The 27,118-nt window shown below is 42.7% G+C and overlaps 1 protein-coding gene across 3 annotated transcripts in view; it reads left to right on the plus strand.

Moving 5' to 3' along the window:
- The window catches only part of LOC137425053 (cellular tumor antigen p53), an 88,134-nt gene that overhangs the window by 49,205 nt on the left and 11,811 nt on the right, over positions 1-27,118 (plus strand). For 2 of the 3 annotated variants that reach the window (XM_078776235.1, XM_078776236.1), the window contains exon 4: positions 20,549-20,716. In XM_078776235.1, coding sequence (XP_078632361.1) covers positions 20,549-20,716 — 168 coding nt within the window. Of the gene's footprint in view, positions 1-18,526; positions 18,728-18,935; positions 19,068-20,548; positions 20,717-27,118 lie in introns of those variants that run through there. The other variant, XM_078776237.1, reaches the window with a different exon arrangement.

The raw sequence follows: 27,118 nt of genomic DNA on the forward strand, positions 1-27,118 counted from the left end.
ATGGTGATATGTGTGTAAGATGTGTGATATGTGTAGAAAATGCATACAAAAGGAAGAGCCACGCTAAAGCTCACTCACCGTCCCCAAGTTCAACGGAAGTGAAGCACAGCTTACAGTTACCGTTCGCGTTACAGTTTGGTGCATGTGCATATACAAATATAGAGATACATACATACATAAACACACAAGCATATATTCATATACCATTTATATTCATATAATATATTTATATATTTATTTATATATATTTATATAAATGACGTATAAAGGTAGAATGAAATAATGAGTGAATGAATGAGTGAATGAATGAATGAATGGGTTACAGTTAATGATTTGATTGGGTTGATGTAGGAACATTCTTTAATCATCAAAATTTATGCCATAAGGGATTTTTGTCCGAAGTTTATGTTTCCAAAAGGACTCACGTTTCAGAATCGTGGTGTGTGATCGATTTGTGATTGATTCAATGGCAGAGCTTTGAATGTCATTCATAGAGTGAGCCGGTTGATTAAAGTGTATCGTGTAAGGTAGAGATTTGCCCTGACTGGTGTGGAAGTTATTGATTTCTGACCAGGTGTTATTAAATCGTGTGTAGAGTGTATTCTCAGTTTTTCCAACATATTGTTTGGTGCACTTTTGGCAAGTGATTAGGTATATGACCCATGTAGATTTGCAGTTCATATAGGAGGTATGTGTAGAACCAACCTGGTGTTGGGCTAGCGGCTAGGGTGCCAGCTTAGGATCCTGGGTTCGAATCCCGGTCGATCGCTGAATTAACGCCAGGGGGGTTGACTCAGCCTGTCATCCTTCCGAGGTCGGCTAATTGAGTACCAGTTCACTGGTAATTCCCTGCTTGTCGTAAAAGGCGACAAAAAGGGTTGGCGGCAGGAAGGGCATCCGGCCGTAAAACATTGCTTCAAAAAGGGGACCAAAAAACAACAAAAACCACGGTCCCCGAAAAAGGCCAACCCCCGCTTTGCGGGGAAAAATGGCCTCTAAACGGTGGGTTTTTTTTTATAGGAGGTGATGGGGAATTTTTGTCCAGTGCTACAACTACAAAATTTGTTTCCTTCTAGTAAATGCTTGTGAATAATACATTTGTTTGCTGTGCATTTATAGAAGCCAGGGATCCTAGTTTCTTTGTTGTGGGGCTGTGGGTGCTTTGCTTTTACCAAGATGTCCCTGAGTGTCCGACCATGTCGAAATGATGTTAGTGGAGGTTGAGGAAATGTGGTGCCGAGTATTTCTGATTGATGGAGGAGAGCAAGGGCCTTATTCAGAATACTTGGCAATTCGGATGAGGTAGGAGGGTAGGTGGTTACCAGTGGGACACGGTTAGTTGCAGGTTTGGGTTTGTAAATCAGAAGGTCTGCTCTCGGTATGCGTTTTGCTCGGTTTATTGCTTCTTTCACAGAGTGAGGGTCATAGTTTCTTGCAATGAAGTGTGTTTCTAATTGGCAGAGAGAAGTTTCTTCTGCCATTTTTGTTGAGCAAATGCGTCTTACTCTGGTTGCTTGACTGTATGGTATGCTTGCAATTGTATGTTTTGGATGAGATGAAGAAGGGAGAAGGTAAGAGTGAGTGTCTGTTGGTTTGGTGTATAGTTCTGTTTCGAGTCTGTTATTTTGAAGCGTGAGTGATGTGTCTAGAAAGTGAACTTCGGACTGTGAGCTGTCGAATGTAAACTTGATGGTCGGATGAATCAAATTTAATTCATTTTGGAATTGTGTGAGACTACGGTGGGATTTTGACCAGATGAACTGGATGTCATCAATATAACGTACCCAGGATTTTTCCAGGATGCCGTGATGAGGTTGTGCATTGATCTTGGCCTCTATCATTCCCATGAAGATGTTAGCGTACGATGGTGCAACAGGGGTACCCATAGCGGTACCTTGAGTTTGAATGTAATGTCCGTTGAATTGGAAATTATTCAGTTTGAGTGTCAGTTCTAATAGGCGCATAAGGTCTTGAGTAGGTGGTATTGGGACTTGTCGTGTATCTAGTGCTTTGCGGCATGCAGACAGGCCTTTTGAATGTGGAATATTAGTGTAGAGGGATGTAACATCTGCTGTGACTAAAATGGTTTGGGAGTTGAAAGGTGAGTATATTCTGTTCAATCCTTGGATGTGGGCCAGAAAACTGGTTGTGTCCTTGAGGTATGAGGAGAGATTCATCACGAGAGGACGTAAATGACAGTCAACAAATTTTGATATTAGAACAGTTGGACATGTGCAGCCAGATACGATTGGTCCACCTGGATTGTTTACCTTGTGTATTTTAGGAAGAAAATAAAGGTTATGGCAATGAGGATCTTTCGGAACCAAGCGAGATTTGATGGTTTTATCCACCCGAATAGAATCTACTACCCTTTTAACCTCTTCAAGATGTAAAAGGGTAGGGTCGGATGGGAGCTCTTTGTAAGTATCACTATGTAGTTGACGATTACCTTCTGCAACGTAATCGGTAGTCGACATAATGACAATGGCAGTACCTTTATCTGCTGGCTTTATGACTATCTTTTCATTATTTTGGAGATTGTGAAGAGCTTGTCGCTCTGCCTTTGTAAGATTGTCCTTATGTCTGGAACAATTGTCCTTATGTCAGAGTCATCGCCCTCAACCATGCAGTGGAATGGCCACCAAGATCACCTGACCTCACACCATGTGATTATTTCCTTTGGGGACATTTAAAGAACAAGGTGTTCGTAACTCCTCCCCGTGATCTTGACGAATTGCAGGGCCGTATTCGACATGAAGTGGATGCTTTGCACAATGACCCGTCTATGGTGAGATGAGCAGTTCAGGGCATGCTCTGCCGCTGTGAGCTTTGTGTTGAAAGGGGAGGTGGACATGTTGAAGGTGTGGGTGCATAAAGGCCAATCATTCATAAGAAAAGTTCACATCTGACGTTCATTTTGCACCAATTATCCTGACTTGCATCGATTGGCCAAACTTGTAAAAATGCGATTTGAACTTGTCATTTTCAATGAACATGTACACGGTCATGTGTGACAGCAATGATGCATGGAAGGTATCAATGGAAAGCTGAGGATCTCTTAATTAGTAAACCACATGTAAATTGTCAAAATAAATAACCTTTCCATATTAACCTCTTGAATTCGCATTACCTTTTTTTTGATACGCACTGTATATATATATATATAATTTTATTATGGATCCAATCCTTCCATTGTTTTTGTTCAGATTATTTTTATTTTCATTATTATTCCGTATAGCTGACCAGATCGATGCGAAACTTTATGCACATGCTAAAATGGACTTGTGGAATATAAGATGTAAATTTCAAACTCATATGTCACATGGTCTGGCAGCCATTTTTAAAAAAAGACTAAACCTTTTAAAAATCAACCCTCCAGAATGGTTGGACAAATCGCATGGAAACTTCACACACATGTTCCCCAAACCTTGGGGATACCAGGGTGTTCACAATTAAATCATTGGTCATATGTCTGAAAGCCATATTGGATTGAACGAAGATCTTAAAAAATGCATCTTTTGAACCTTCTAGACCTTTGAAGAACCTTTAAGACCACAAAAACCCCTAAAGACCTCTAAGACCCTTAACACACAGGCAAATGTTTATTTTTAAAAGCAAAATCCTCTAAATACAATGAATAAAACACATTCTTTTATTTTAAACACAAAGTCTTGCAATACATAAGATGAATAAACAACGATGAATTGTATTCATTATAGGAGTATTTTATTTCAAAGATGAAATTCTATAATAAATACATAAAAACCTTCTTCCTCCCTACATTAATGGCGAGAAGAATGTATTGTTAAACTTATGACATTCATTGGGATATAGACTTTGAAAGGTCTTATTAAAAACAACATTAATGAACTAAAAAAACACAACAGAAATTGTTCTCCTGAAATTTAAGATACTGCTGAGCCAGAACTGAACTAAGACATTATGCTTATGAAGGAGACGTGAAAGCTGTTTCATCCTGTTTCAGTTTAAAGTTTCTGTCAATCATATAAATGTTGTTATTGCCGAAGTCAATCCCTGTATAATTAAATAAGTTTAATAGAGTTTAGAAGAATTAGTCAATAAAAATATATTCAGGATTTAACGCTACGTTAACAAACATTGCGCCAGAAGGAAAACAATTCGATCCGTTTCATATTTACCTCCGCCACCAAAGGTGAATGGAGGTTATGTTTTCACCCCTGTCTGTCTGTCTGTTTGTTTGTCTGTCTGTCTGTTTGTCCGTTTGTAAACAAAATATCTCAAAAAGTTGTGCATGGATTCAGACGAAATTTGGCAGAGCTGTAGCGTATGTGACAAGGACGAAATGATTAGATTTTGGTGAAGATCCGGATTCAGATCCACCTACTAGAAAATTTTAAGTGATTCTTCACCATTGGGAGATCGGGCCAAAAACGATACATAGCAGGATATCTCAAAAAGTTATGAATGAATTTGGACGAAACTTGTTGGACAGGTTGTGTGTGTGACAAGGAAGAATCGATTCAATTTTGGTGAAGATCCGGATCCGGATCCAGCTAGTAGAATTTTTATGTGATTCTTCACCATTGGGTGATATGGCCAACCAGGCGGAGGTATGTTCTCCACTGTGTGCCGTTCTAGTTTCACATGTAATGATTTAATGATTTACAAAGAGTGACAAAACTATGAAAGATCAATGGATCATAACATAGCAGGCAGTGGTTTTGGTATTGTTACGATTAATTATATCGATCTACACATTTTATAATCTGATCCTTTATCTGTTTCGTCTTGCATTACATTACCGAGAGTCATTGAAATTAAAAAGCAGCAATAAATATATAACATGAAGATAATAAATGTTTTACTTGGTCCGTCTGAGGTCATCTTTGTCCTGTTAAATGCAAATCGGAAAGAGTCGATAAATATAAAATTAATGAGAATCCTACTATATAAAAATAAGGTGTGTGTGTGTTTGTGTGTGTTTGTGTGTGTGTGTGTCGTTGATTGTTATCTCCATAATTTGGGTTTCAGAAGTTGAAATTGTATGGACAAAGTATCCACTTCATTTTGGTGAAGGATGGTGATTCATGGGCTAGGTTGTGAAGTTGTTTTGTTCCAAGGGCTCTGTTCAGGATCGTCACCAAGCCCTGTACAGCCTCCATCTTTAGTTCCTCTGTGGTAATGTTCTCAGGGATCATTTTAAAGATCTCTGTAAGGTTCTTCTTCATCACTCCTGTTGCTCCAATTACCACTGGTGCAATTTCAGTGTTCTTCAGCTTCCAGGATCTTTTCACTTCATTCTTGAGGTCTTTATATTTAGTCATTTTCTTGATTTCTGTGTTATTTAGACCAAAATCACTGGGTACTCAAACCTCAATTAGCAATACTTTATTTTCCTTTTTGTGTCTGAGTCCTATGTTTTGTCGCAGTGCTTTGTTTTTGTTCATGCTGTTTTTGTTCATGTTTTTGTTCATGTTCATGCTGGATGGCATCATCAGGTCTTACATGAGTATTATGCCCTTGTTTTCAATGATTGCTTTTCGCTCATGTTTCTCTAAGTTTTGTGGAACTGGGATATTGAAATTTCTGCAGATATGCCAGTGGATTACTTTACATACCTTGTTGTACCTTGGTGGGTACGGCAGTGCTGAAATGAGTTTTTTTTACATTCTGGTAGGAGGTGACTTGTGCTTTCTGTTTTTACCTTGCAAAATCTATACTTGTCCAGTTGACTCAGTCCTGCCATCCTCTTAAAGCCATTTATGTGGTGTCCTTGGTCTTGGGCATTTATATAATGATTCACTCTCCATCCCAATTAAGCTGACCTCTTAGCCATTCCAGTGATCCTTCTTTGTCTATCTCCAATATGTCCAACTCTTTTTTTAAATTTCCCTGCTCTTTTGTCTTTCTCCCAGTTGTCACGATATATCTTCTGGTATTTCATCTTGTATTTTTGCTTTTGCCTTTTTTGTAATCGTTGGGTCTACATTTGTTGCTGTTTTGGTTTGGTGTGTCACATCTTCTAATCATACCTGTTTTTTGGAAAAAAAATTGCTAGGTGAGTGAGATACCTTTTCTTGTTTGTGTTCATGCTTGTACACAAATTGTATTCGGTAGTCTGTTGAACTTTTCACGTACTCTGCTAATCCTACAGTCGTGCTCTGTGCAATTGATTCAGTTCCATCAGGCCGCCACCTCCTTCTTTTCTCGTCAGGTACCATGTCGGGATGCACTGACTTAAGAGCAGTGAAGCCGCATCAATATAATTGGCTATGTCCTTCCTTCCATCTGTCCATAAAAAACGAAGAAGAACCTTTCTCACCCACCGTGTTTAATTGCAAAGGATTCTAACGTGTAATTCTAGAGGGTTCTAAAGGGTAATGCTAATGGGCTTTAAAGGGTGATTCTAAAAGGTAATTATGAAGGGTTCTAAAATTGTCAGCATCTGGAAGTCCTGTACCTTTTTGGATTTTTTGATTTTTTTTTTTTTTTTTTTTTTTTTTAATACATGGGCTAAGGTTCAACAGAGCTGACACACACACACACACACACACACACACACACACACACACACACACACACAAGGACATACTAACGAGACACACACTTAACACAGCCACTGAGCTTGGGGGAAGTGCCATCACTAACCTCACTTCCAGGGATAATCTGGGTACCAGTGACGTCATAACAATGACACCGCTTTTCTCACCGTACTCAGTGAGGCATTTCTTCAAGAGGAATTTCGTCCTTCCCGTGGATGCCAACCAAAGGGGATTGTCCATGCTCTACCTTTTCAAGCAAGGAAGCAGCCTGTACCATTTTAAAAGTCTTTGGTATGACTTGAACCGGTCTAAACTGGATGGGTGTTTTTAACAGACACCATCTCCTTACTGGATGGCCGATGGCTCCCTACTGGAGCTCATCCACCCTTTGCCAGGTGTTGTTTTTAGTCTTGGCAGGATGTCACAGTCACCCTCCCCACTAGCAAAGCCAGTGAGCCATGTTGGTTTAGTCGCCGACAACTTGACCATTCGGCACGTAGCACTGGGTTACATGTTACCAGTGACAGTCCCAAAAGACTGAACTGACAAATGGGGGGACTGAACATTAAAAATTGATATTGTTCTACAATAGTAAAACATATATCCATAGAAATAACAAGAAATAAATAAAAGCTGACCTTCTGTACTCTTGCCTCATATTCATCTTTGGTCTCAAATCCAAATTTCTTGAGCATACAACGATAATAACAAATTTGACTTCACTGTGCTTATACTTATGGAGGGCAATTTATATCGATTGAAGTTTTGAATATCCCACCAAGATATTTGTATGGTTTCCTTCAAAGGAGAAATGATATCTATCAAAATTCACCTCAAAGAGATTGATTAGAAATTTAATATGTTATCCTAAATAAATACAACAATGGTTCTTGGAAGAAAGCATAAGTTAAAGAAATATAAAATAACGAGCAAAAGTACCCATCCTCAGTGAACAGAAAAGTTGAAGTTAATCTATCAATTTAATTATTTAATGGAGCTTTAATTATGTTGCACTCTTGATTTCACTCGGAGCCAAAGCGAGCTACTTGTTACCATCCACCACAAAGTGGTGGTGCAACATCAGGTGGCGTAACTTCAATTTGTCTAAAAAGAGGGCAAAATATGGCTAATCATGAAGATCTGGATTAAACCTACTTTAGTAAATCATGTTTATTTTAAAGATTACGAGATGGGACAATAACGTGATTGACTATATTGCATCAAGAAAAGTGAAATGAAAATGCTTTTTTATCTCCACAGGAAAGGCAGAAAACAATTCAAATATTAGGGTCAGGGTTTCAAAATTTCAAATTTTTGTTCTCCTAAATTTGTACATTACAAGGATGGAGGCGGTTGGTACTATCTAGTACCTACAATTTGGATGATGCCATTATCATCGCAACCTACACTCAAAAGGAGGATTGCTTCAAGTTAAATTAAATAACTGGAACAGACTGGAACACAAACAGGACAAAAAGCTTTAGAATAAATAATCAACAAACCTACTTAAATATCGCTGATAGTTTCTTACTGTGTAAATTTACATTACTTAAGGCTGGGAATAACACAAATGCCACACTCGTGAATTATTTCTTCCTGAAAATATTTGACTGTGCTCGTTTGTACAGGGTGAGCCAGAAATATGGTTATTTTTAACACTCGTGTAAAGGCAATAAAAAGTTGTATTTCAAAACAAATTCTTACAAGAAAGTGAAGTACTTAACATGCCATTTATTTGTGGAAAAGAACATCTAGGAGATGCGCACCATTTCGTCTGACACATTCCTCCAATCTTGGACGCCAATTATTCATGACGTTCTGCAACATGGCCACGTCAATATCATTGATTTCGCTTTAGAATTAAAAAATAATTCTATCCAGAGAGTTCTAAAGGGTAATTATAATGGCTTCTAAAGGGTTGTTGTTGTATAGCCCTGGACAGTTCTCTTAAACAAGCCTGCGGCACGGAGACAGCCGATTGATCTCCCAGGAGCGACCCAGAGATCCCCCACATCTTGGATGGTGTACCCTCACCTTCACGAAGTTGAGGCCACGACAGAGTTAGAGAGGGAGAGAGAGGTGGGTGGGGGATGGGCGGGGGGAGGAGATGGGGGGGGGGGGAGAGGTGGAGAGAGAGAGAGAGAGACAGACAGAGGGAAAGGGCCGGTCCATGGGGACGGATCGGCACTCTGACCGTGATCGTGCTGCCCTGACGAATCCGGGCAGCAGGGAAGAATGGAGAAGATTTGGCCCCCGACTTGTGTTGTGTGTACAACCACCATGAAGAGGCATTCCCGATAGTTGTGGTTCTAAAGTGTAATTCTAATGGGTTCTAAAGTTGTCAGTATCTGGAAGTCCTGTAATTTGCATGGATTGCACACATACTACCAAACTGCACCACCACCCATAACCACAATTGCAATGTGAAAAATCATACGTCATCATGTTGGTGCTATTTGAAGCCAAAGACACCTTCTGAGCTGTCATATTGGTTGTGGTTGTGGGTGAAGTCCAGCCAGCTGTCAACCAAGTCTGAAGTCCGGCCAGCTATCCAACCGATGGGTGGAAAGGAGCATTATACACAGACGGACGGACAAGCGTATTGTATAGCTGGTGGAGGGTTCAGAAATCAAACACCATGATTTAATTATTTCGTTTTGGTAGAGGGATCAGCACCCCTATTTTAATACTACTCAGAGCCATAAAAGTTATCTGTAGGGATGTCGAGACATGTCCCCTCAAAAAATGTTTTCATAGCAATACAAGTCCAGTTATGTGCAGAGAAGTTGTGAGGCAACATACAGTGCATTCAGAAAGTATTCAGACCCCTTCACTTTTTTCACATTGTGTTATGTCGCAGCCTTATGCTGAAATCGTTTAAATTAATTGTTTCCCTCATTAATCTACACTCAATACCCCATAATGACAAAGAGAAAACAGGATTTTAGAAAGTTTTGCAAATTTATTAAAAATAAAAAACTGAAATATCACATTGACATAAGTATTCAGACCCTTTGCGATGACACTTGAAATTTAGCTCAGGTGCCTCCCATTTTTCTTGATCATCTTTGAGATGTTTCTACACCTTGATTGGAGTCCATGAGTGGCCAGACGGAAGCCAAACAGTTCAATCTTGGTTTCATCAGACCACAGAATCTTGTTTCTCACAGTCTGAGAGTCCTTTAGGTGCTTTTTTGCAAACTCCAAGCGGGCTGTCATGTGTCTTTCACTGAGAGGCTTCCGTCTGGCTGTTTTTGCTCTGATATGCATTGTCAGCTGTGAGACCTTATATAGACAGGTGTGTGCCTTTCCAAATCATGTCCAATCAATTGAATTTACCACAGGTGGACTCCAATCAAGATGTATAAACATCTCAAAGATGATCAAGAGAAATGGGAGGCGCCTGAGCTAAATTTCAAGTGTCATCGTAAAGGGTCTGAATACTTATGTAAATGTGATATTTCAGTTTTTTCTTTTTAATAAATTTGCAAAACTTTCTAAAATCCTCTTTTCTCTTCGTCATTATGGGGTATTGAGTGTAGATTGATGAGGGAAAAAATGAATTTAAACGATTTCAGCATAAGGCTGCAACATAACAAAATGTGAAAAAAGTGAAGGGGTCTGAATACTTTCTGAATGCACTGTATCCGAAGTTCTCCTTGGTATGCCAAGGTATAGATAAAATACAGGCTGGTTTTTCTCCATTGTGTAATAAAAACTTGTCAATCATTAATCCATCGCAATGGTAGTTCGTTATTTTACAAAACAATTATTTACCCTCATGTTTCTGCACAGCTTGGGATAATTTGTGATAACTATTATTATTGACCTGAAAATGTTGTGCACAAATGTTGTGTTTGGCTGGGTGTCATGTCTGCTAGCATCAGCTGGCCGGTGTAGGTTTAACACCACACTGTGTTATTTGTGAAGAGCAGGTAAGTTGCCACTAGTACCCTGAATAAATTATTCATTTTTTCACTGGCTCCCAACAATCTCCCAAGGAAACTGCTGTGGAGGCAATGGCAAACTACCTAGTGTAATCCTTTCCATGAGACTGTGGCAGCAGCACTGAAACTGTCCTCGTGCAGACCACCGTGAGTGGGCTGACGGTCATCTCTTGAGGTTGTAATTCAGAAATCTGCTGATTTGGGGGAACCCTTTCTTGGGAGCCCCCTATTCCCCTGGGTGTCCCCCTGATCCAAAATCGAAAAATCTAAAACGGAGCGATTGTGTGGGTTACTGTCTTGTATTCGTCTGTCAAGTTTCAGAATAATAAGCCAGGATGGACGCAAATAAGAAACATAGCAAACAATTAATGGACGGACGACCGGACGGACAGGCATCCAGACATTATGACCCATTTTATAAGTGAATCTCTTTGAGAATCGAGATAAGATGACATAATAATAATAATAATTATTATTATTACCTCTGCCACCAAAGGTGGACGGAGGTTATAATTTCACCTCTGTCTGTCTGTTTGTTTGTTTGTCTGTGAGCAGGATATGTCAAAAGTTGTGAACGGATTCAGATAAAATTGGGTGAAGAGTTGGATGTGCCACAAGGATTAGATTTTGGGGCAGATCCGAATCCGGATCCAGATACTATAATCTTTACGACGTAGCCCGGAGGGGCAATGCCGTCTGGAACAGCGTTTGTCTGTCCGTCCAGTGTATGCATGTATGTCCCTCACAAACGCCCACCAATCAGAGCTGAGGATCTGGTCACATGACAGGGGGACAGCAGATCCTCCATTCAGCAGATCCTCCATTCAGCAGATCCAAGCCTGGCTACTCCATTGACTATCGGTCTTGTTTAATAGGTTAATTAAATAATCCGGATAATTAAAGAAACTTTTGACAATTGACTTTTTAAGAGATAGCGCCAACATCGATAGACAGCATGATTTCTCAAGAAGTTGTTTACGGATTCGGACGAAACTTGGTGGACAGGTTTGGTATGTGACAAGGAAGAATTGATCCAATTTTGGTGAATATCCGAATCCAGATCTGTATACAAGAATTTTTATAAATTATTCTTCAACATTGAGAGATTATGGCCAAACACGATACCTCAAAGTTGTGGACTACTTATGACAAAACTTGGTGGATGAGTTGGTAAGGTGACAAAAACAAGCCAATTAGATTTTGGTTCAGGTCTGAATCCAGAACCGGCCTATCAGTGGGATACAAAACGTAAACTATTTATTTCTGTTATTATTTTAATAATGCTTTTGTTTGCTCATTTTGTCTTCCCCAATTCCACATAAAGACTAGATCGTATTCGTAGAATACTTAGTACTTACCCTGCGCAATCAACTTGGTGCCAACTCTTCTGTTTTTGAAATATTTTTTCTTTGATCCAATATGACTGCCAGAGCACGTGAGCGAAGACATCATAAATTTATATTCCCTAATTTTATTGTTGCATAGATTACGCTCAAGAAATTTCAAACTGATCGGACTAAATGTTGTCCCTGTCGAATTATGACGTCATAATTAAGGCACCAATGACGTCGTCGTTAACAACACTTATTCCCCATGCGGAGTTCTTTACAATGAGCCACATTTTAATTTTTTCCATGACTGGTTTCAGAGATATAGAGGTGCAACGTTTTCCGTTTTTTCCAAGATTGCGCCTGTACCACGTGACCTATGATGTCATAATTATAATGAAAATATTATCCAGGAGGCGGCGCTCCTATGGTGAAAATTTCATGTAAATCTGACCAACAATTGCAGAGAAAAATAATTTCATACTGATCCGATCAAGCGTTGTACTTGTCGAATTATGATGTCATAATTAAGTTACCGATGACATCATCATTAACATATCTCATTCCCCAGTGGGGAGTACTTGACAACACACTATGTTTCAATTTTTTCCATGGAGCGGTTTCGGAGATAAGAGGTACGTTTTTCGATTTACCTTGTGACCTATGACGTCATAATTTTCATTAAAAAATAGTACCGGAGGAGGTGCTCCTATGGTGAAAATTTCGTGTCCATCAGACTAACAGTTGCAGGGGAATTTTTTTTCACACTGATCAGATCAAGTGTTGTACTTGTCGACTTATGACGTCATAATGAAGGCACCAATGATATCATCATTAACATATCTTATTCCCCATGGGGAGTACTTGACAATGAGCTATGTTACAATTTTTTCCATTGAGCACGGAGATATAGAGGTGTAACGGTTTTTCCAAGATGGCGTCCGTACCCCGTGACCTATGATGTCATAATTATTAATAAAAATAATTATACAGGCGGAGGCACTCCTATTGTAAAATGTGTCAATCTAACCATCGGTTGCCAAGAAAATGAATTTTAAAAATGCTGGCCCGCACGCCACATGTATGCAACTGAACACCTAATCCTGCTTTTCGCTTCGGGAGCGCAGGGTAATATGTGTACGCCTGCGAATTATGACTTCACTCTGACATTGGAAGTCTTACCTTCATGAAGTTGAAAGACCATTTTGCTTGTGGAGATTTATACTATGATTCCGCATTATTTATACTAGTGAGGTACCTGTGCTACGCACGGGTGGGAGGCCAGAAGCAAACAGACAATGCAGAAACGGCGAATGCTAAAGCATGAAACCAATAAATTCCACATTCCTGTAGCACCTTCAGTCACACGTCAGACATGGACAGCTGGACAGCAAGTTCGTGAAGGACTTCTATGAAAAACGTACCCGTACGCAAACAAACGGGTACGTTCACGTATAGAAACATCGATCGTGGGACCGTGGCGAATCTGCATATGGCGATCCGCGAATTTCACGTTTAGAAAGTAGAAACCATCACGGCATTTCTTCATTCACTTGAACTCGATATGTCTTCTTTCTTTTTTTTGTATACAGGATTGAGGCTCGTGAAAGAGCTAAGAGCTAAATTCCAAACAGCATAACTCCAATCACAAATTAAATAGCATTAATATAAAAAATAAACTTTTAGCAACATTGTTAATGTTCACTTCATTGTAAAAACTACCAAGTCAACAGTTAAAAGGATTTTGAGCCGATAGGTGTTACGTCCTTGGCAAGATCGATGGAGACAGCGATCTGTTACCTTATACACCGCCCAAATAGCTATGTGGAATTCTCTCACGTAGAGATTAAACCCACGTCGTTTGAACTTTGGCCGAGGTCATTATTTACGTTTAATGATGTTTATATACGAATCAAAAAGAAGATAATTGGTTTTGGGTCGTCCTTTCCGCATACCTCCCTTTCCGCATACCTCGTGGGATTGTGAGTTGGAGAGACGACCGTGATGGCGGGGAGGGGCTTGGCATTCTCTCAAGCAGGGATTCAACCCATGTCCTTATAAAAGGTCTTTTTCCGAGGTCATTATTTTTAATTTTGTCCGAGGTTTTCATTCGGCAGGTTGTGATCGGTGCAGCCGTTTAGGCGGTAACTGGGAAAATAACGTTAGCGGGAGTCCAAACCTGAAAATGCTGGAGACCAAAGCTGAAATTGGAAAAACAAAATAGCCTATTTTACTCCAGGGGGTCCCAGGATTACCCACCCAACATTTCGTTGCGATCGGTTCAGCCGTTTTTGCGGTACCTTCGAACAGACAGACGGACATTTGGTGAATTATAGTAAGATATAATGGAGCAAGTGTTTGTATGTATGTATGTATGTCTGCTCTTCCCCCATTGGTTGGACAGCTGACCTCACTCCACCCACAAATGTAACCTGAAATACTTAACCTGAAGTACACAGAGGACCCAAAAGACCCCCTCCCCCCGAGGACCCAAAATACTGAGAACCCAAAATACCCCAAGGACCCTAAATACCCCAAAAGACCCCAAAGACCGAAAATACCCCAAATACTTAAAAGACCCTGAAGACCTAACAGACCCCTAAGACTGAAAAGACCCAAAATACCCTAAATAACTAAAATACCCCAAAGACTGAAAATACCTAAAAGACCCCGAAGACCCAAAAAACCCCGAAGACCCAAAAATGCTCCAGAGACCTAAACGACCCCAAAGACTCAAAAGACCCCAAAGACTGAAAATACCCCAAACACTCAAAACACTGGAACACCGAAAAGACCCAGAAGACCCCAAAGACTGAAAAGACCCAAAATACCCCGAAGACCCCGAAGACCTAAAAGCCCCCAAAAATCTAAAAGACCCCAAATACTCAAAAGACCCCAAGACTGAAAATACCCCAAAGACCCAAAAGGTCCTGGAGACCCAAAAGGCACTGAAGACCCAAAAGGCCATGAAGACCTAAAAGACCCCAAATACTCAAAAGACCCCAAAGACTGAAAAGACCCCAAAGACCCAAAACACCCAAACATTGAAAAGATCCCGAAGACCCAAAATACCTAAAAGAACCTGAAGACCCAAAAGACCCCAAAGACCCGAACACCGAAAAGACCCCAAAACCCCGAAATATTGAAAGAACCCCGAAGACCCAAAATATCCTGAAGACCCTTAAAAAAAAAACAAAGACCGAAAAGCCTGAAAAAACCTAAAAGACCCAGAAGACCCAAAATACCCCAAAGACTGAAAATACCTAAAAGACCCAAAATACCCCCAAAGACTGAAAATACCCAAAAGACCCAAACACCGAAAAGACCCCAAAAACCCTGAAGACTGGAAAGACCAAAAAGACTGAAAAGACACCGAAGACCCAAAAGACCCTTAAAGGGGAACCCAAATGTAAAAAAAAATTCTTCTGAAAACCATTGACAATCAATCACAGTTAAATTTGAAGGGGATTTTATTTTATTTGTGAATCACAAAGTGCTGAAAAAGCCTGAGGTGTCGATTTTCGAGTTTGCCAGTGACATCACATTGTGAACTTACTGTGATCCTGCTGGTGGTACATAGAGACAGTGCATTCCGAGCTGCTCGGATTCCGATAATGATTGGGGATGTTGGAGGGGGCGGGGTGTGTGGGTTGGTCGTGGGTATTGTTGGCTAGGGTGATAGTTTTAGGGGGATGGTGAGGGCATGGTGGAGGGGCAGCGAGGTTGGGGGGTGGGGGGGGAGAGAGGGTGTAGGTTGGTCGTGGGTACTGTTAGCTCGGGTGGTGGTTGATGGATTGCTTTTTGTTTTTTGGGAAATTGGGATGCCTCAAAATCCAAGGCCAACTAAGTTGAACAGAGAGATGGTGTGGGATGGTCATGAGTGTTGTTAGCTAGGGTGATGGTTGATAGGGGATTGTGAGAGGATGGTGGAGGGGAGGAAAGAGGGTGTTGTGGGGTTGTCGTGGGTATTGTTAGCTAGGGTGACGGTTGAAGGGGGATTTTGAGAAGATGGTGGGGGTGGGGGAGGTGTGGGGTTGTCGTTGGTATTGTTAGCTAGGATGACGGTTGAAGGGGATTTGGAGGAGATGGTGGGGGGGAGGTGTGGGGTTGTTGTGGGTATTGTTAACTAGGGTGACGGTTTAAGGGGTATTTTGAGGAGATGGTGGGGGTGGGGGAGGTGTGGGGTTGTCGTTGGTATTGTTAGCTAGGATGACGGTTGAAGGGGGATTTTTAGGAGATGGTGGAGGGGAGGAAAGAGAGTGGTGTGGCGTTGTCGTGGGTAATATTAGCTAGGGTGACGTTTGATGGGAGTTTGTGCAGAGATAGTGGAGGGGAGGAAAGAGTGGTGTGGGGTTGTCGTGGGTAATGTTAGCTAGGGTGACGGTTTAAGGGGGATTTTGAGAAGATGGTGGAGGGGAGGTGTGGGATTGTCGTGGGTATTGTTAGCTAGGGTGACGTTTGATGGGAGTTTGTGCAGAGATAGTGGAGGGGAGGAAAGAGTGGTGTGGGGTTGTCGTGGGTATTGTTAGCTAGGGTAACGGTTTAAGGGGGATTTTTTAGGAGATGGTGGAGGTGGGGGTGAGGTGTGGGGTTGGCATGGGTATTGTTAGCTCGGGTGACGGTGAAGGGGGATTTTTAGGAGATGGTGGAGGGGAGGGTGGTGGGGGGAGGTGTGGGGTTGTCGTGGGTATTGTTAGCTAGGGTGACGTTTGATGGAAGTTTGTGAAGAGATTGTGGAGGGGAGGAAAGAGAGTGGTGTGGGGTTGTCGTGGGTAATGTAAGCTAGGGTGACGGTGAAGGGGGATTTTTAGGAGATGGTGGAGGGGAGGGTGGTGGGGGGAGGTGTGGCGTTGTCGTGGGTAATGTTAACTAGGGTGACGGTTTAAGGGGGATTTTGAGGAGATGGTGGGGGTGGGGGAGGTGTGGGGTTGTCGTTGGTATTGTTAGCTCGGATGATGGTTGAAGGGGGATTTTTAGGAGATGGTGGAGGGGAGGAAAGGGGGGAGGTGTGGGGTTGTCATGGGTATTGTTAGCTAGGGCGACGTTTGGTGAGTTTGTGCAGAGATAGTGGAGGGGAGGAAAGAGTGGTGTGGGGTTGTCGTGGGTATTGTTAGCTAGGGTGACGGTTTAAGGGGGATTTTGAGGAGATGGTGGAGGGGAGGGTGGGGGTGAGGTGTGGGGTTGGCATGGGTATTGCTAGCTCGGGTGACGGTGAAGGGGGATTTTTAGGAGATGATGGAGGGGAGGGTGGTGGGGTGAGGTGTGGGGTTGTCGTGGGTATTGTTAGCTAGGGTGACGGTTGAAGGAGGATTTTGAGGAGATGGTGGAGGGGAGGTGTGGGGTTGTCGTGGGTAATGTTAGCGAGGGTGATGGTTGAAGGAGGATTTTGAGGAGATGGTGGAGGGGAGGTGTGGGGTTGTCGTGGGTAATGTTAGCTAGGGTGATGGTTGAAGGAGGATTTTGAGGAGATGTTGGAGGGGAGGTGTGGGGTTGTCGTGGGTAATGTTAGCTAGGGTGACGGTTGAAGGAGGATTTTGAGGAGATGGTGGAGGGGAGGTGTGGGGTTGTCGTGGGTAATGTTAGCTAGGGTGACGGTTGAAGGGGGATTTTGAGGAGATGGTGGAGGGGAGGTGTGGGGTTGTTGTGGGTATTGCTAGCTAGGGTGACGGTTGATGTTTGTTTTTTCTGGAAAATTGAGATGCCTTAAAAACCAAAGCCACCTAAGTTGAACAGAGATCCAGCAATATTACCAAAGGAAATAATCAAGAAATCTAAGTCAAATCAGTTGTATCAGCAGAAAAAAGCCTCCAATAAGAGATAGCAGAAAATGTGTTGTATGCTTCGTACAAGAATGCCCATAGGATCGCCCGTATGGCGGGGATCGCCCATATGGTGGGTACTCTGCTAGTATACTTAATGGAAAGTCAGTTGCAGATGTTGTTGTTGAGATTTTTTCCTTATAATAACGTCTTCCTAAATCCTTACAGGTTGTCCTGACCTTGTATCATTTTGACCTTTTAATGTGTTCTTCATTGTTGGGCATTGTAGCCGAGAGGAATATTTCATTTTCCTTTGTGATGTAAATTTTCTTTGTTGCTCCTTTCATGGAGATTATGCTTTGTGAGCAACTTCGTTTTTTTTTTGTTTTTTTTTGTTAAATAAGCAGTACCTTTTAATTCATTTCACTTACTTGTAGATGTTATTACGCTCATTGCTTTTAAATCTTGATTTTAATTCTATATTGTAAATCATTCCCAATTCAGCTTTTGGCTGCGATGAATTGATTTGATAATAAACCATTATTGATTGATTGATTGATTAATAAAAGTCTGGACAACGCACGAAACGCAGGTGAATCGTAAGAACCTTTTAAGTCCAATTCACGACTTTAAGTCTGTGAAATTTGGGGCTCCAGCTCCTCATTGCCCAATTTGGCAACTTGCCTGGCAAGTTGTGACTAGTCCTGGGCTTGTAATGGTTGTGTCCATGCACGTTTAGAATCGTCCATCCCTTTTGCTCGCTGAAGCTCTAACGCGTTGAGAACTGACACCAAAAGCAAGGAAGACAAATCTTTTATCCATCTTCTGTTGCAAACAATTCGCTCTTCGTCTTCGTTGGCCTGAGTGCTGCCAACAGGATTCTTGTATTTCGTTCCCCGTAAATATTGGCACAGCCTGGTACGTGACGAAGAGGGCTTTACGTAACCGTGCCTTGCCCAGTTGGGCGTGCCTGGGCTTGTCCTGGTCCATAAATTTGCAAATCCAGCCGTGTGAGGACGTCCTTTTGAGCTGGCGAACGTTTCTTTGAGCGGCCTCGTCGATCGAACACCGACACCGTGGTGGTGAACCACCCCCGGTTGCCTTCCTTTCCTGGCAGCTGTTTCCTGTTGATATTTCTCTGACATCTGCGCTGTCCTCGCTTGCGCTTGGTGAGCACCTTTGTTGAACAGTCGAGTTCGTCGCTCGCTTTTTTTTTTAAAATGCATTCAAAATGGAACCTTTGTTGACGTGTTGCTGAGTCGGGTGATGTTTTTTATATTCCATCCATGCCTTTTTGGAGTTTGAAAAGTTTTTGTTTTTTGCCTCCAAACGTTTTTCCTTTGAGTATTCGTGTTTTGTTATCATGAATTATCGCAGGCTGTGCAGACACTTTGGGGGGGGAAAGGGCAAAGGAAACATTCTCCCAAGGAAAGTTTAACAGCCTCGTGTACATTTGTCGGCATGGTTTACTTAGACACCGTTTCTTCCCCGACAAACTTGCTTTTGCTGGTGAGTCATGATCCAAGATGTGTTTTGTCCCTGCTTAAGTGCGCTTAGGTACATTTTGCTTTCTAACTCTAAACTTTTCGTGATGAAACTGATGTAGACAAACGTTGCTTTGTGTTGATTAACATGGCCGTTCAAAAAGTTATCGGAACGAGATTCTCACAGCAGTGAAATAAATGCCCTTTTATATATTGAATGAATAAGTACAGTATACGTATATATATATATATGGTGAGGAAATAATTTTTCTTGCTAATTGGATATTGCTGTGTTTTGAAGATTGGATAAATGTTGGATTATGTGTCTATTGACACACCTAAAAATTTGATAAGGTAGATCTGTTGAGCTGCTAATGTATCTATGGTGAAGGTACAAGTTGCTTATTGACAAAGGAATGAAGTTTTTTCACATTGTGATATTGTTCGAGCATGGAGGGGCCTGTATAATGACCAATTGCATGCTGATGAAGGGGGAAGGGAGTGTAGTGTTTAATCTGTTGAATAATCCTGCACGAGTGGTGTGACTGGGGGAGCTGGATGGAGGAATTGTGGGGTGGGGGAGGGGAGGGATTCCAATGTGCACATGTACGGATTCCGATTTATTTATTTATTTATCTTCTTCATTTTGACATCTTCTTCTTTCTTATGCACTGTTCTGTGTGTTGATCGTCATGATTTAACTAGGAATATATCTACCACCGTGCTGTACTTGCAGACTGTTTAAAGATTGCGATTCTTTCCTTAAATGTGCATGAAGTTTCTTATTTCTTTGCCGCATCATCGCATTCAATAATTTCCACTTTGCTGTTGAATCTTTACAGAAGAGTTGACTGAACTCAAACTCTGGGAGAGTGCTTCAAGCTAAATTCACCTTAAGAGAAGCGTTAATCCCGACATGTGATCCATGTAATCAAATGCAATTTGCACAGGACAGTGATGAATGGGCAAGGGATCAGGGCAGGGGTGGACAAGGCTCTGCTTGACTACAAGTGTGGGGACTGTGTGTTTTAATATATAATAATTACAGAGGATGCTCCGCCAGTGTGGTATTAAGTTGTGGGGAGGCCGTGGTGTGTGCATGTGTCAGGCAAATAGAGGGGGAGTTGGGGGTGCGGCGAGGGTATCGGTCTTTGTCATTGCGTATGGAAGTGATTCAAACATTTCACCGTTTTTGCGTACATAATAAATAGATGGCTACTAACATTTGATATTCCTTTCTATACCTGCTAGAAAATGGATTGCATTCCATCCTTAAAGCAAGTTGTTGGTTTGCATTGCACTAAAGCACTTTATATTGCAGAGGAGTGTATGTTTTAACTATAAACTTCAAGTTAAAGTCTAAACGCACAAGTTTAAAACGACGGCCTAGTCTAATGTTCATTTAAACTTTTGCAACTGCTCAGTGCTCATCACATCTCTTTTGTGTGGTGGTCCCTGGTGATGGATTTTGGAGATGTCTCTTTGTCCACCTTTTTCTTCTTGTAGCCCGTGCAATGCTTTTCGCCACTTCCCAACTACGAACCAATGGTGCCTTCAGAAGACTCATGGGTGACGCAACAGCCTCTTGTACCTTCAGAGGAAGAATACCCTGGTCCCCATAACTTTACTATCTCCTTCCAAAAATGCAGCACGGCCAAATCGGCTACATGGACGGTAAGAAAAGAACTCCAAATAACCTTGAGTCACAAACCACGAGGAAATTTAAGTACATGTACCAGTTGGCCATTTGGCCCATCATTTGTTCTGCATGTTTAATAACCACATCTTATTTACTTTTCACATGAATGAATGAATGAATGAATGAATGATCGTTTTAAGGCCATTTTCCCCGCTAGAGCGGGGGTTAGCCTTGCGGGCCCAATGACAATCATGGTTCCCTGTTTGAAGCAATGTTTTTATGGCCGGATGCCCTTCCTGACGCCAACCCTTAGTCGCCTCTTCCGATGCGCAGGGATACGGTGTACCTATTCTAAATCGGGATACACACCGTGATCATTCATCCCAGCAAGCTGGTACTCAATTTGCCGACCTCGGAAGGATGTACAGGCTGAGTCAACCCCCCTGGTGTTAATTTAGCGATCGACCGGGATTCGAACCCAGGATCCTAGGATCCCAAGCCGGCACCCTAACCGCTAAGCCAACACCAGGCTAACCGTTAAGCTATTTTCACATCCAGTAACTTAATATCTTGGTAGTGTGTAAGTTGTCATGGTAACAGTCCTACTCTATTAGAGGAAACAAAGTGAACTTTCAATTCACCTTGAATGTACAGGGTGACTCAAAAAAGCAGAACCTGTACTATTTAACAGAAAATCCTCATTTATCACTCAAATGGCACATTTTGACAGAGATGACCTTGAATAGGCCAGGAGCGACTGTACTTAAATGACGTGCTCTAGATGTTTGCCGCAGTGCTGCAAACCTACTTGCATTCAACAGGCAAAATGGTTCATCATTCTGACTCATTCTGCTGAAGGAATTGAGTGAATTGTATCGATAATAATTGTTGCTCTAAATTCTTCAATGGATTGTGGCCTTCCCCTGTAGACCTTGTCCATCAGATTGCCCAAAAAGATAAGAATCTGGCGATGACAGATCTGGTGATCGTGCGGCCCATTCAACAGCAAATCTTTGACTGATAACTCTGTTAACAAAGTGAGTGTTGAGCCAGTTCAGTGAATCATTTAAGGTGTGGGGAGCGTCTCCATCCTGTAGAAATCATTGTTCCTCTCTCGTAACACCTCGATGACTGCCGAGGGCCCTTCAACACTTCCCAAGAACTTGGATGTAACGCTTTGTATTGATGGTCAATGCCTTGCTTATGTCGTCCTCAAACCAGAAAGGGCTGAAGATTCCATGTTTACAGATTGTAACTCAGGCAGTGCATTTTTCTGAGTCGAGAGGTCACTCGAGCACTAGATGGGGGTGGGGTTTTCTGTATATGAGCTAGTCCGTTTTGTGTTTAATCTGAATTCTGTACGGATACAGTTTCACATCGTGGATGAGAATTATTCTGACTGAATCATGTGAAATTCCAAGCTGATCTTGACTCCGACACCTGAGAGATTTCTTAGGGATTCTGCCCACTGAGTCACGAACAAGGTCAATGTTTTTTTTTTTTTTTTTTTTTTTTTTGTATACAAGATCGAGTCTCGTGAAAGAGCTAACATTAATCACACAAAAAGACAAACCGACACACAAAACACAAAAAACAAGGGGAGCGGCAGACAAGATGGGGAGGGAGGGGGAAGGACACAAACACAACATTTGAGAGCAGGGACATCGGGAGGACTTGGGGGGAGGTGGGAGAGGAATAAAACATATGAACACTGCAAGGACTCTGGGGTGAATAACCGGGGGTAGAAAAGATCAAGGTTTTCGATGGGGGAAGATAAGAGATGGTGGTGAACAGCTGTTTTAAAGACCTGGAGGGAGGAGTGGGATTGAAGGGAGTGGGGGAGTTTGTTCCAGAGGCGGGAGAAAAGGGGAATGAAAGAGTGAAGGTGAGCAGAGAGCCTAGACTTTGGCAGTTTAACCATAAGAGGGTTGCAGGCAGATCTTGTGCGACCTGAAGGAATATTGGGGGGACAGAGCACAGAGAGAGCTGGGGGAGCAAGGCCGGAGAGGAGTCGGTAGAAGACAGAAAGACCACCAACCTGCCTGCGGTGAGTGAGTGAAAGGCCCTCGGAGTTGACTACATCGCAGGAGATTCCAATGATTCTGAAAGCTTTGGCCTCAACAGCGTGAAGCCGAGCAAGGTGTGAGGCAGGAGCACCAGCCCAGAGGGGGGAACAGTATTCCATTGAGCTGCGGATGAAAGCCTTGTATGTGGTGAGGAGCTCAGGTGTGCCAAGGAAGGACTTCGCACGACGGAGGATGCCCAGTCGGCGACTGGCTTTGGAGGCCAGCTTGGAAATGTGGTTTTCCCAAGAAAGATCATGGCAGATAGTGAGACCCAAAAGCTTGAGCGACAGAACTTCTTGGAGAGGATTGTTGAGAAAGTAGATGGGAGGGTTGTCCAGTCGGTCCTTTCGGAGAGACATTGTAAGAGTGTGAGATTTGTCAGGATTGAAAGACATGTTCCACTTGTTTGACCAGTCTGTGATTTTGTCCAGGTCTGCAGAGAGTGAGGACGCTGCAGACTGCCGATCTGAGGGATGAGGAATGGAGCGGCAGATAGTGGAGTCATCAGCAAAGAGATAGAGAGGATTTTCCAGAGAGTCGGAGAGATCATTGATGAAGACCAGAAATAGCACAGGGCCCAGAACACTACCTTGGGGAACTCCAGCCAGAACAGGAAGGGAAGATGAGAGAAATCCATTCAGGGCCACACGTTGCCTACGACCAGAGAGGAAATCCGCAAGCCATGAGTGGAGATTTCCCTGAATACCATAGGAGGTGAGTTTGGTGAGCAGAGCTGGGTGCCAGACCGTATCGAAGGCACGTGATATGTCAAGTGAGACAGCTCTGATTTCCTGTTTGGCATTGAGGACCTCCATCCATTGTTGAGACAGCAGAAGCAACATGTCCAGAGTAGAATGACCTGGTCTGAATCCAAATTGATGATCAGAGATCAAGCCATTGGAGAAGAGGAAGGATTTGATATCTGAAGCAATGATGGATTCCATGACTTTGCTGATAATTGGGAGCAGGCTGATTGGTCTGTAGTTGCAAGGATCTGTTTTTGCACCTTTTTTGTGTAAAGCGGTAATGTTTGCTGATTTCCAAGATGCTGGCAGATGACCTTGAGCAAAAGAGAGGGTGAAAAGAACAGAGAGAGGGTGAGATAGAGCGGCAGAGCAGGATTTTAGGACCCGAGGGCTGATGCCATCTGGTCCAGTTGCAGAGTCAGCGTCGAGGTTTGATAAAAACTTCTCCACCTTGTCAGGAGAGAAGGATACAGAGTCCAGGAGCAGTTGGGTTCGACTGGGAAAGGTGGGAACAGAGAGAGATGGGTTTGGGACACAAGATTTTGAGGCAAACACAGAGTTGAGGCATTCGGCTTTGTCACGTGCGGTGTCAACTGTGTAGCCATTTGAGGTAAGGGAGGGGATGGAGGGGGAACAAACACCAGAAACGGATTTGACCAGACACCACCAGGATTTGGAGGAAGGAGACAGGTTTGAGAGTTCAATCTTGAGTGTGGAGAGATAGTACTTCCTGGCACTCCTGAGGGTAGAAACACACTTGTTTCGAGCTTGGTGGAAGGAACTGAGATTGCCTTCAGTTGGATTTGCCTTCCAAGATGCAAAGGCAAGTTGTTTCAGGGCAACTGCCTCACCACAAGATTCAGTGTACCTTGGACGGGAGGAAGGGTAAGACAACTGAAGACGAGATGGGACATATCTGTGCATGAGAGAAAGCAGTTTGCTTTGGAAGAATTCCCAGGAAGAATTGATGTCAGAAGCATTAGAGATGGGAGACCAGTCCAGTTGATTGATGGCTGCTTGCAGACCGTGCCAGTCGGCCTGAGTGAGATGCCAGACTCGTCGACGCTGAGGAGGCTCTCTGAGAATGGCCAGAGAGATGTCCACTTTAACAAGCACATGATCAGAAGAACCGATTGGAGCAGAAGAAGAGCAGCAGACATTTGCAGGGAAGTTAGTCATAACCAAGTCCAGAAGAGAAGATACTCCATTGACTGAGATCCGGGTCGGGAAATTGACAGATTGTGTCAATCCCAGTGAGTCACAGAAGTCCTTTGCTGAGGTGCCATGACTGGTGAGAGAGGAACCCACACCCAACCAGGTGGCATGATGACAGTTGAAGTCGCCACATATGAGGAAGAGAGAGTTTGGATGAGTTGATAGAAGTTGGTCCATTTTGTCCGACAGAGAAATGTAAATGGAGTCATCACTGTTTGGAGGACGGTACAGAACACATATGAACAAAAGGTGGGAGCGGAGAGGAAGCCGTAGCCAGAGGTACTCCTGTGGGTGGGGTGGAGAGAGGGCAGTGCAGGGAGAGTGAGGAAGAGAGTTTTTGATAAAGATAGCCACCCCACCACCAGGACGAGGCTCAGGTCTATCGTACCGGAGGAGGGAGTAACCAGGAAGAGATATTAAGGAATCAGAGACATCTTGAAGGAGGAAAGTTTCTGTTAAGCAGATCAAGTCTGGATTTTCAGAAGCAACCTGAATGGAGAGATCAATCAGGTTTGAGCGAAGGCCCCGGATGTTTGAGGTCCATACCATTAGTGAGGAGAGAGGGGGAGCATCGGGTGCAGGACAGGGGAGGGGAGGGGTAGGGTCAGCTGAAGGGTGAGGGGGGGATGTAGGAAGAGCAGTTGATAGTGTGTCAGAGATTACAGAAGAGTTACAAGAAAGGGAAGGATGAGGAGGGTGAAAGGTTTGATGGTGATGGAATGAGGCACAGTGAGAGTTTGTTTGAGGGGGGGCAGAGGAAAGTCGAAGGTTGGGGGAGGTGGAGGTATGACATAGGAGGGAGACGAAGTGGGGAGGAGGCAGCTTTGAGAAGGAGGTGGGAGGAGGGAGAATTTGGGATGGATGGTTGGGGGGGAGATTTGAAGGGGAGGGGCAAGGGGGGAGTTTAGAAAGTGGATGATTAATGAAAGATGAACATATATAACAAATTGGGTTTGTTGTGATTTTCAAGTTAGCGATTCGTTTAAGAACGATGGAGGAGGGATGGAATGAATGAGAATTTAGAGCATGGAGTGATTTGGAATCAAAAGAGATTGAATATTTTTTTGAAATGGAATGAGTTGAAGAGGAAATTGAAAGGAGCCTTTTAAATAAGAAGAAAAACAGCGTGTTGTAATAAACCACTGAATAAAACACTGAAGGGGATAGTTGAAACATATTTAAACAGAACTGTGAAGAACAATCTTATATTGACAAAAATACCAATGGAGAGAGGAAGCCTAGAGCGACGACCACGAGTCACTTGAACAGGGCAAAAGGTGGAAGGCAAGGGGAAAATGGGGGCGGGGCGAGACAGCGCACGTGGGCAGAGGCAAAAGCACACGAGGAGAAAGGGAAATAAAAGTTTTTTTTTTGTTTGTTTTTTTGTTTGTTTTGGGGGGGGGGGTGTGGGGGTTACAACGTTAGACAAATAGTAGATGTTTGGTGAAGCTTGGTGGAGAAGGGGAAATCAAAAAAGCTAGCAAAACAGCGAAGGAAGGAACAACCTTCGACGGGGGAAGCCTTCGGCTGCAAGGCCTTGCTCGTGACGCGGCAAACAAACGATTAATATATGAAAGATAAACACCGAGAAACTTCCAAGGGGGACACTATAAGTTCACACACCGAACGATAAATACAGTTTCGACAAAATACAATTGTGAACAGACTTAACTTTGAAAAACGTGGAGACCGTGTGGACCGTCGAAAACCCCTGCCACCGTCTCCAAGATCTCGCGAGATCTCCGATCTCCGATGTTCTCAGGAGACCTTACATATTGAGGACGTCCCGAGTGTGTTGGTCCTCCAACACTTCTACTGTTAAGATTTGCGACAGTGCCTTTTTCTCTGAACTTTTTGGCCCAGACAAATACCCGTGACTTGCAGGCACAGTGTAAGTTCCAAACTCACGTTTAAACTCGTTTTGAGTCTTCCTTTGAATTCCGTTTTAAGAAAATTCTCCGCAGAATAAGTATTTTGCCCAATTGTCCTTGGCATCTTTAAAAAGGGAAGAATCGTCACCAACTTTTATAGTCTGTCTTGTGGTTCACTTTCCTTCAAGCACCTGGAAAAGCAAGACGTAATTAGTAAGATGGAAGATATTAGACAAAAGGTGGGTTCCATTTTTTGGGTCACCCTACATCTATTGCTGAATTAGGTGATTTAAAAAATAATTAATTGTTATTCTTTATTATGAGTAATGTTTGCTTTTGTCTGTGGGACAGATTGAAAAATGTATCTGCCTTTGAGGAGGGGTGTCTAATTTACGTACTGCATGTATCCCATTGTTGCGTGAAGGGGTGAAAAGCAAAGCTCAGTTGTCGATGTTGTAAATAAGATCTGTATGGTCAAAGGCACAGTTCCACCAATTACGGCCGAGTGATGCCTTTACACTATAAATATGAACTGAGCT

Source organism: Myxine glutinosa, chromosome 4 (genome assembly GCF_964187855.1).
Source record: "Myxine glutinosa chromosome 4, kmMyxGlut1.1, whole genome shotgun sequence".
Taxonomy (NCBI): domain Eukaryota; kingdom Metazoa; phylum Chordata; class Myxini; order Myxiniformes; family Myxinidae; genus Myxine; species Myxine glutinosa.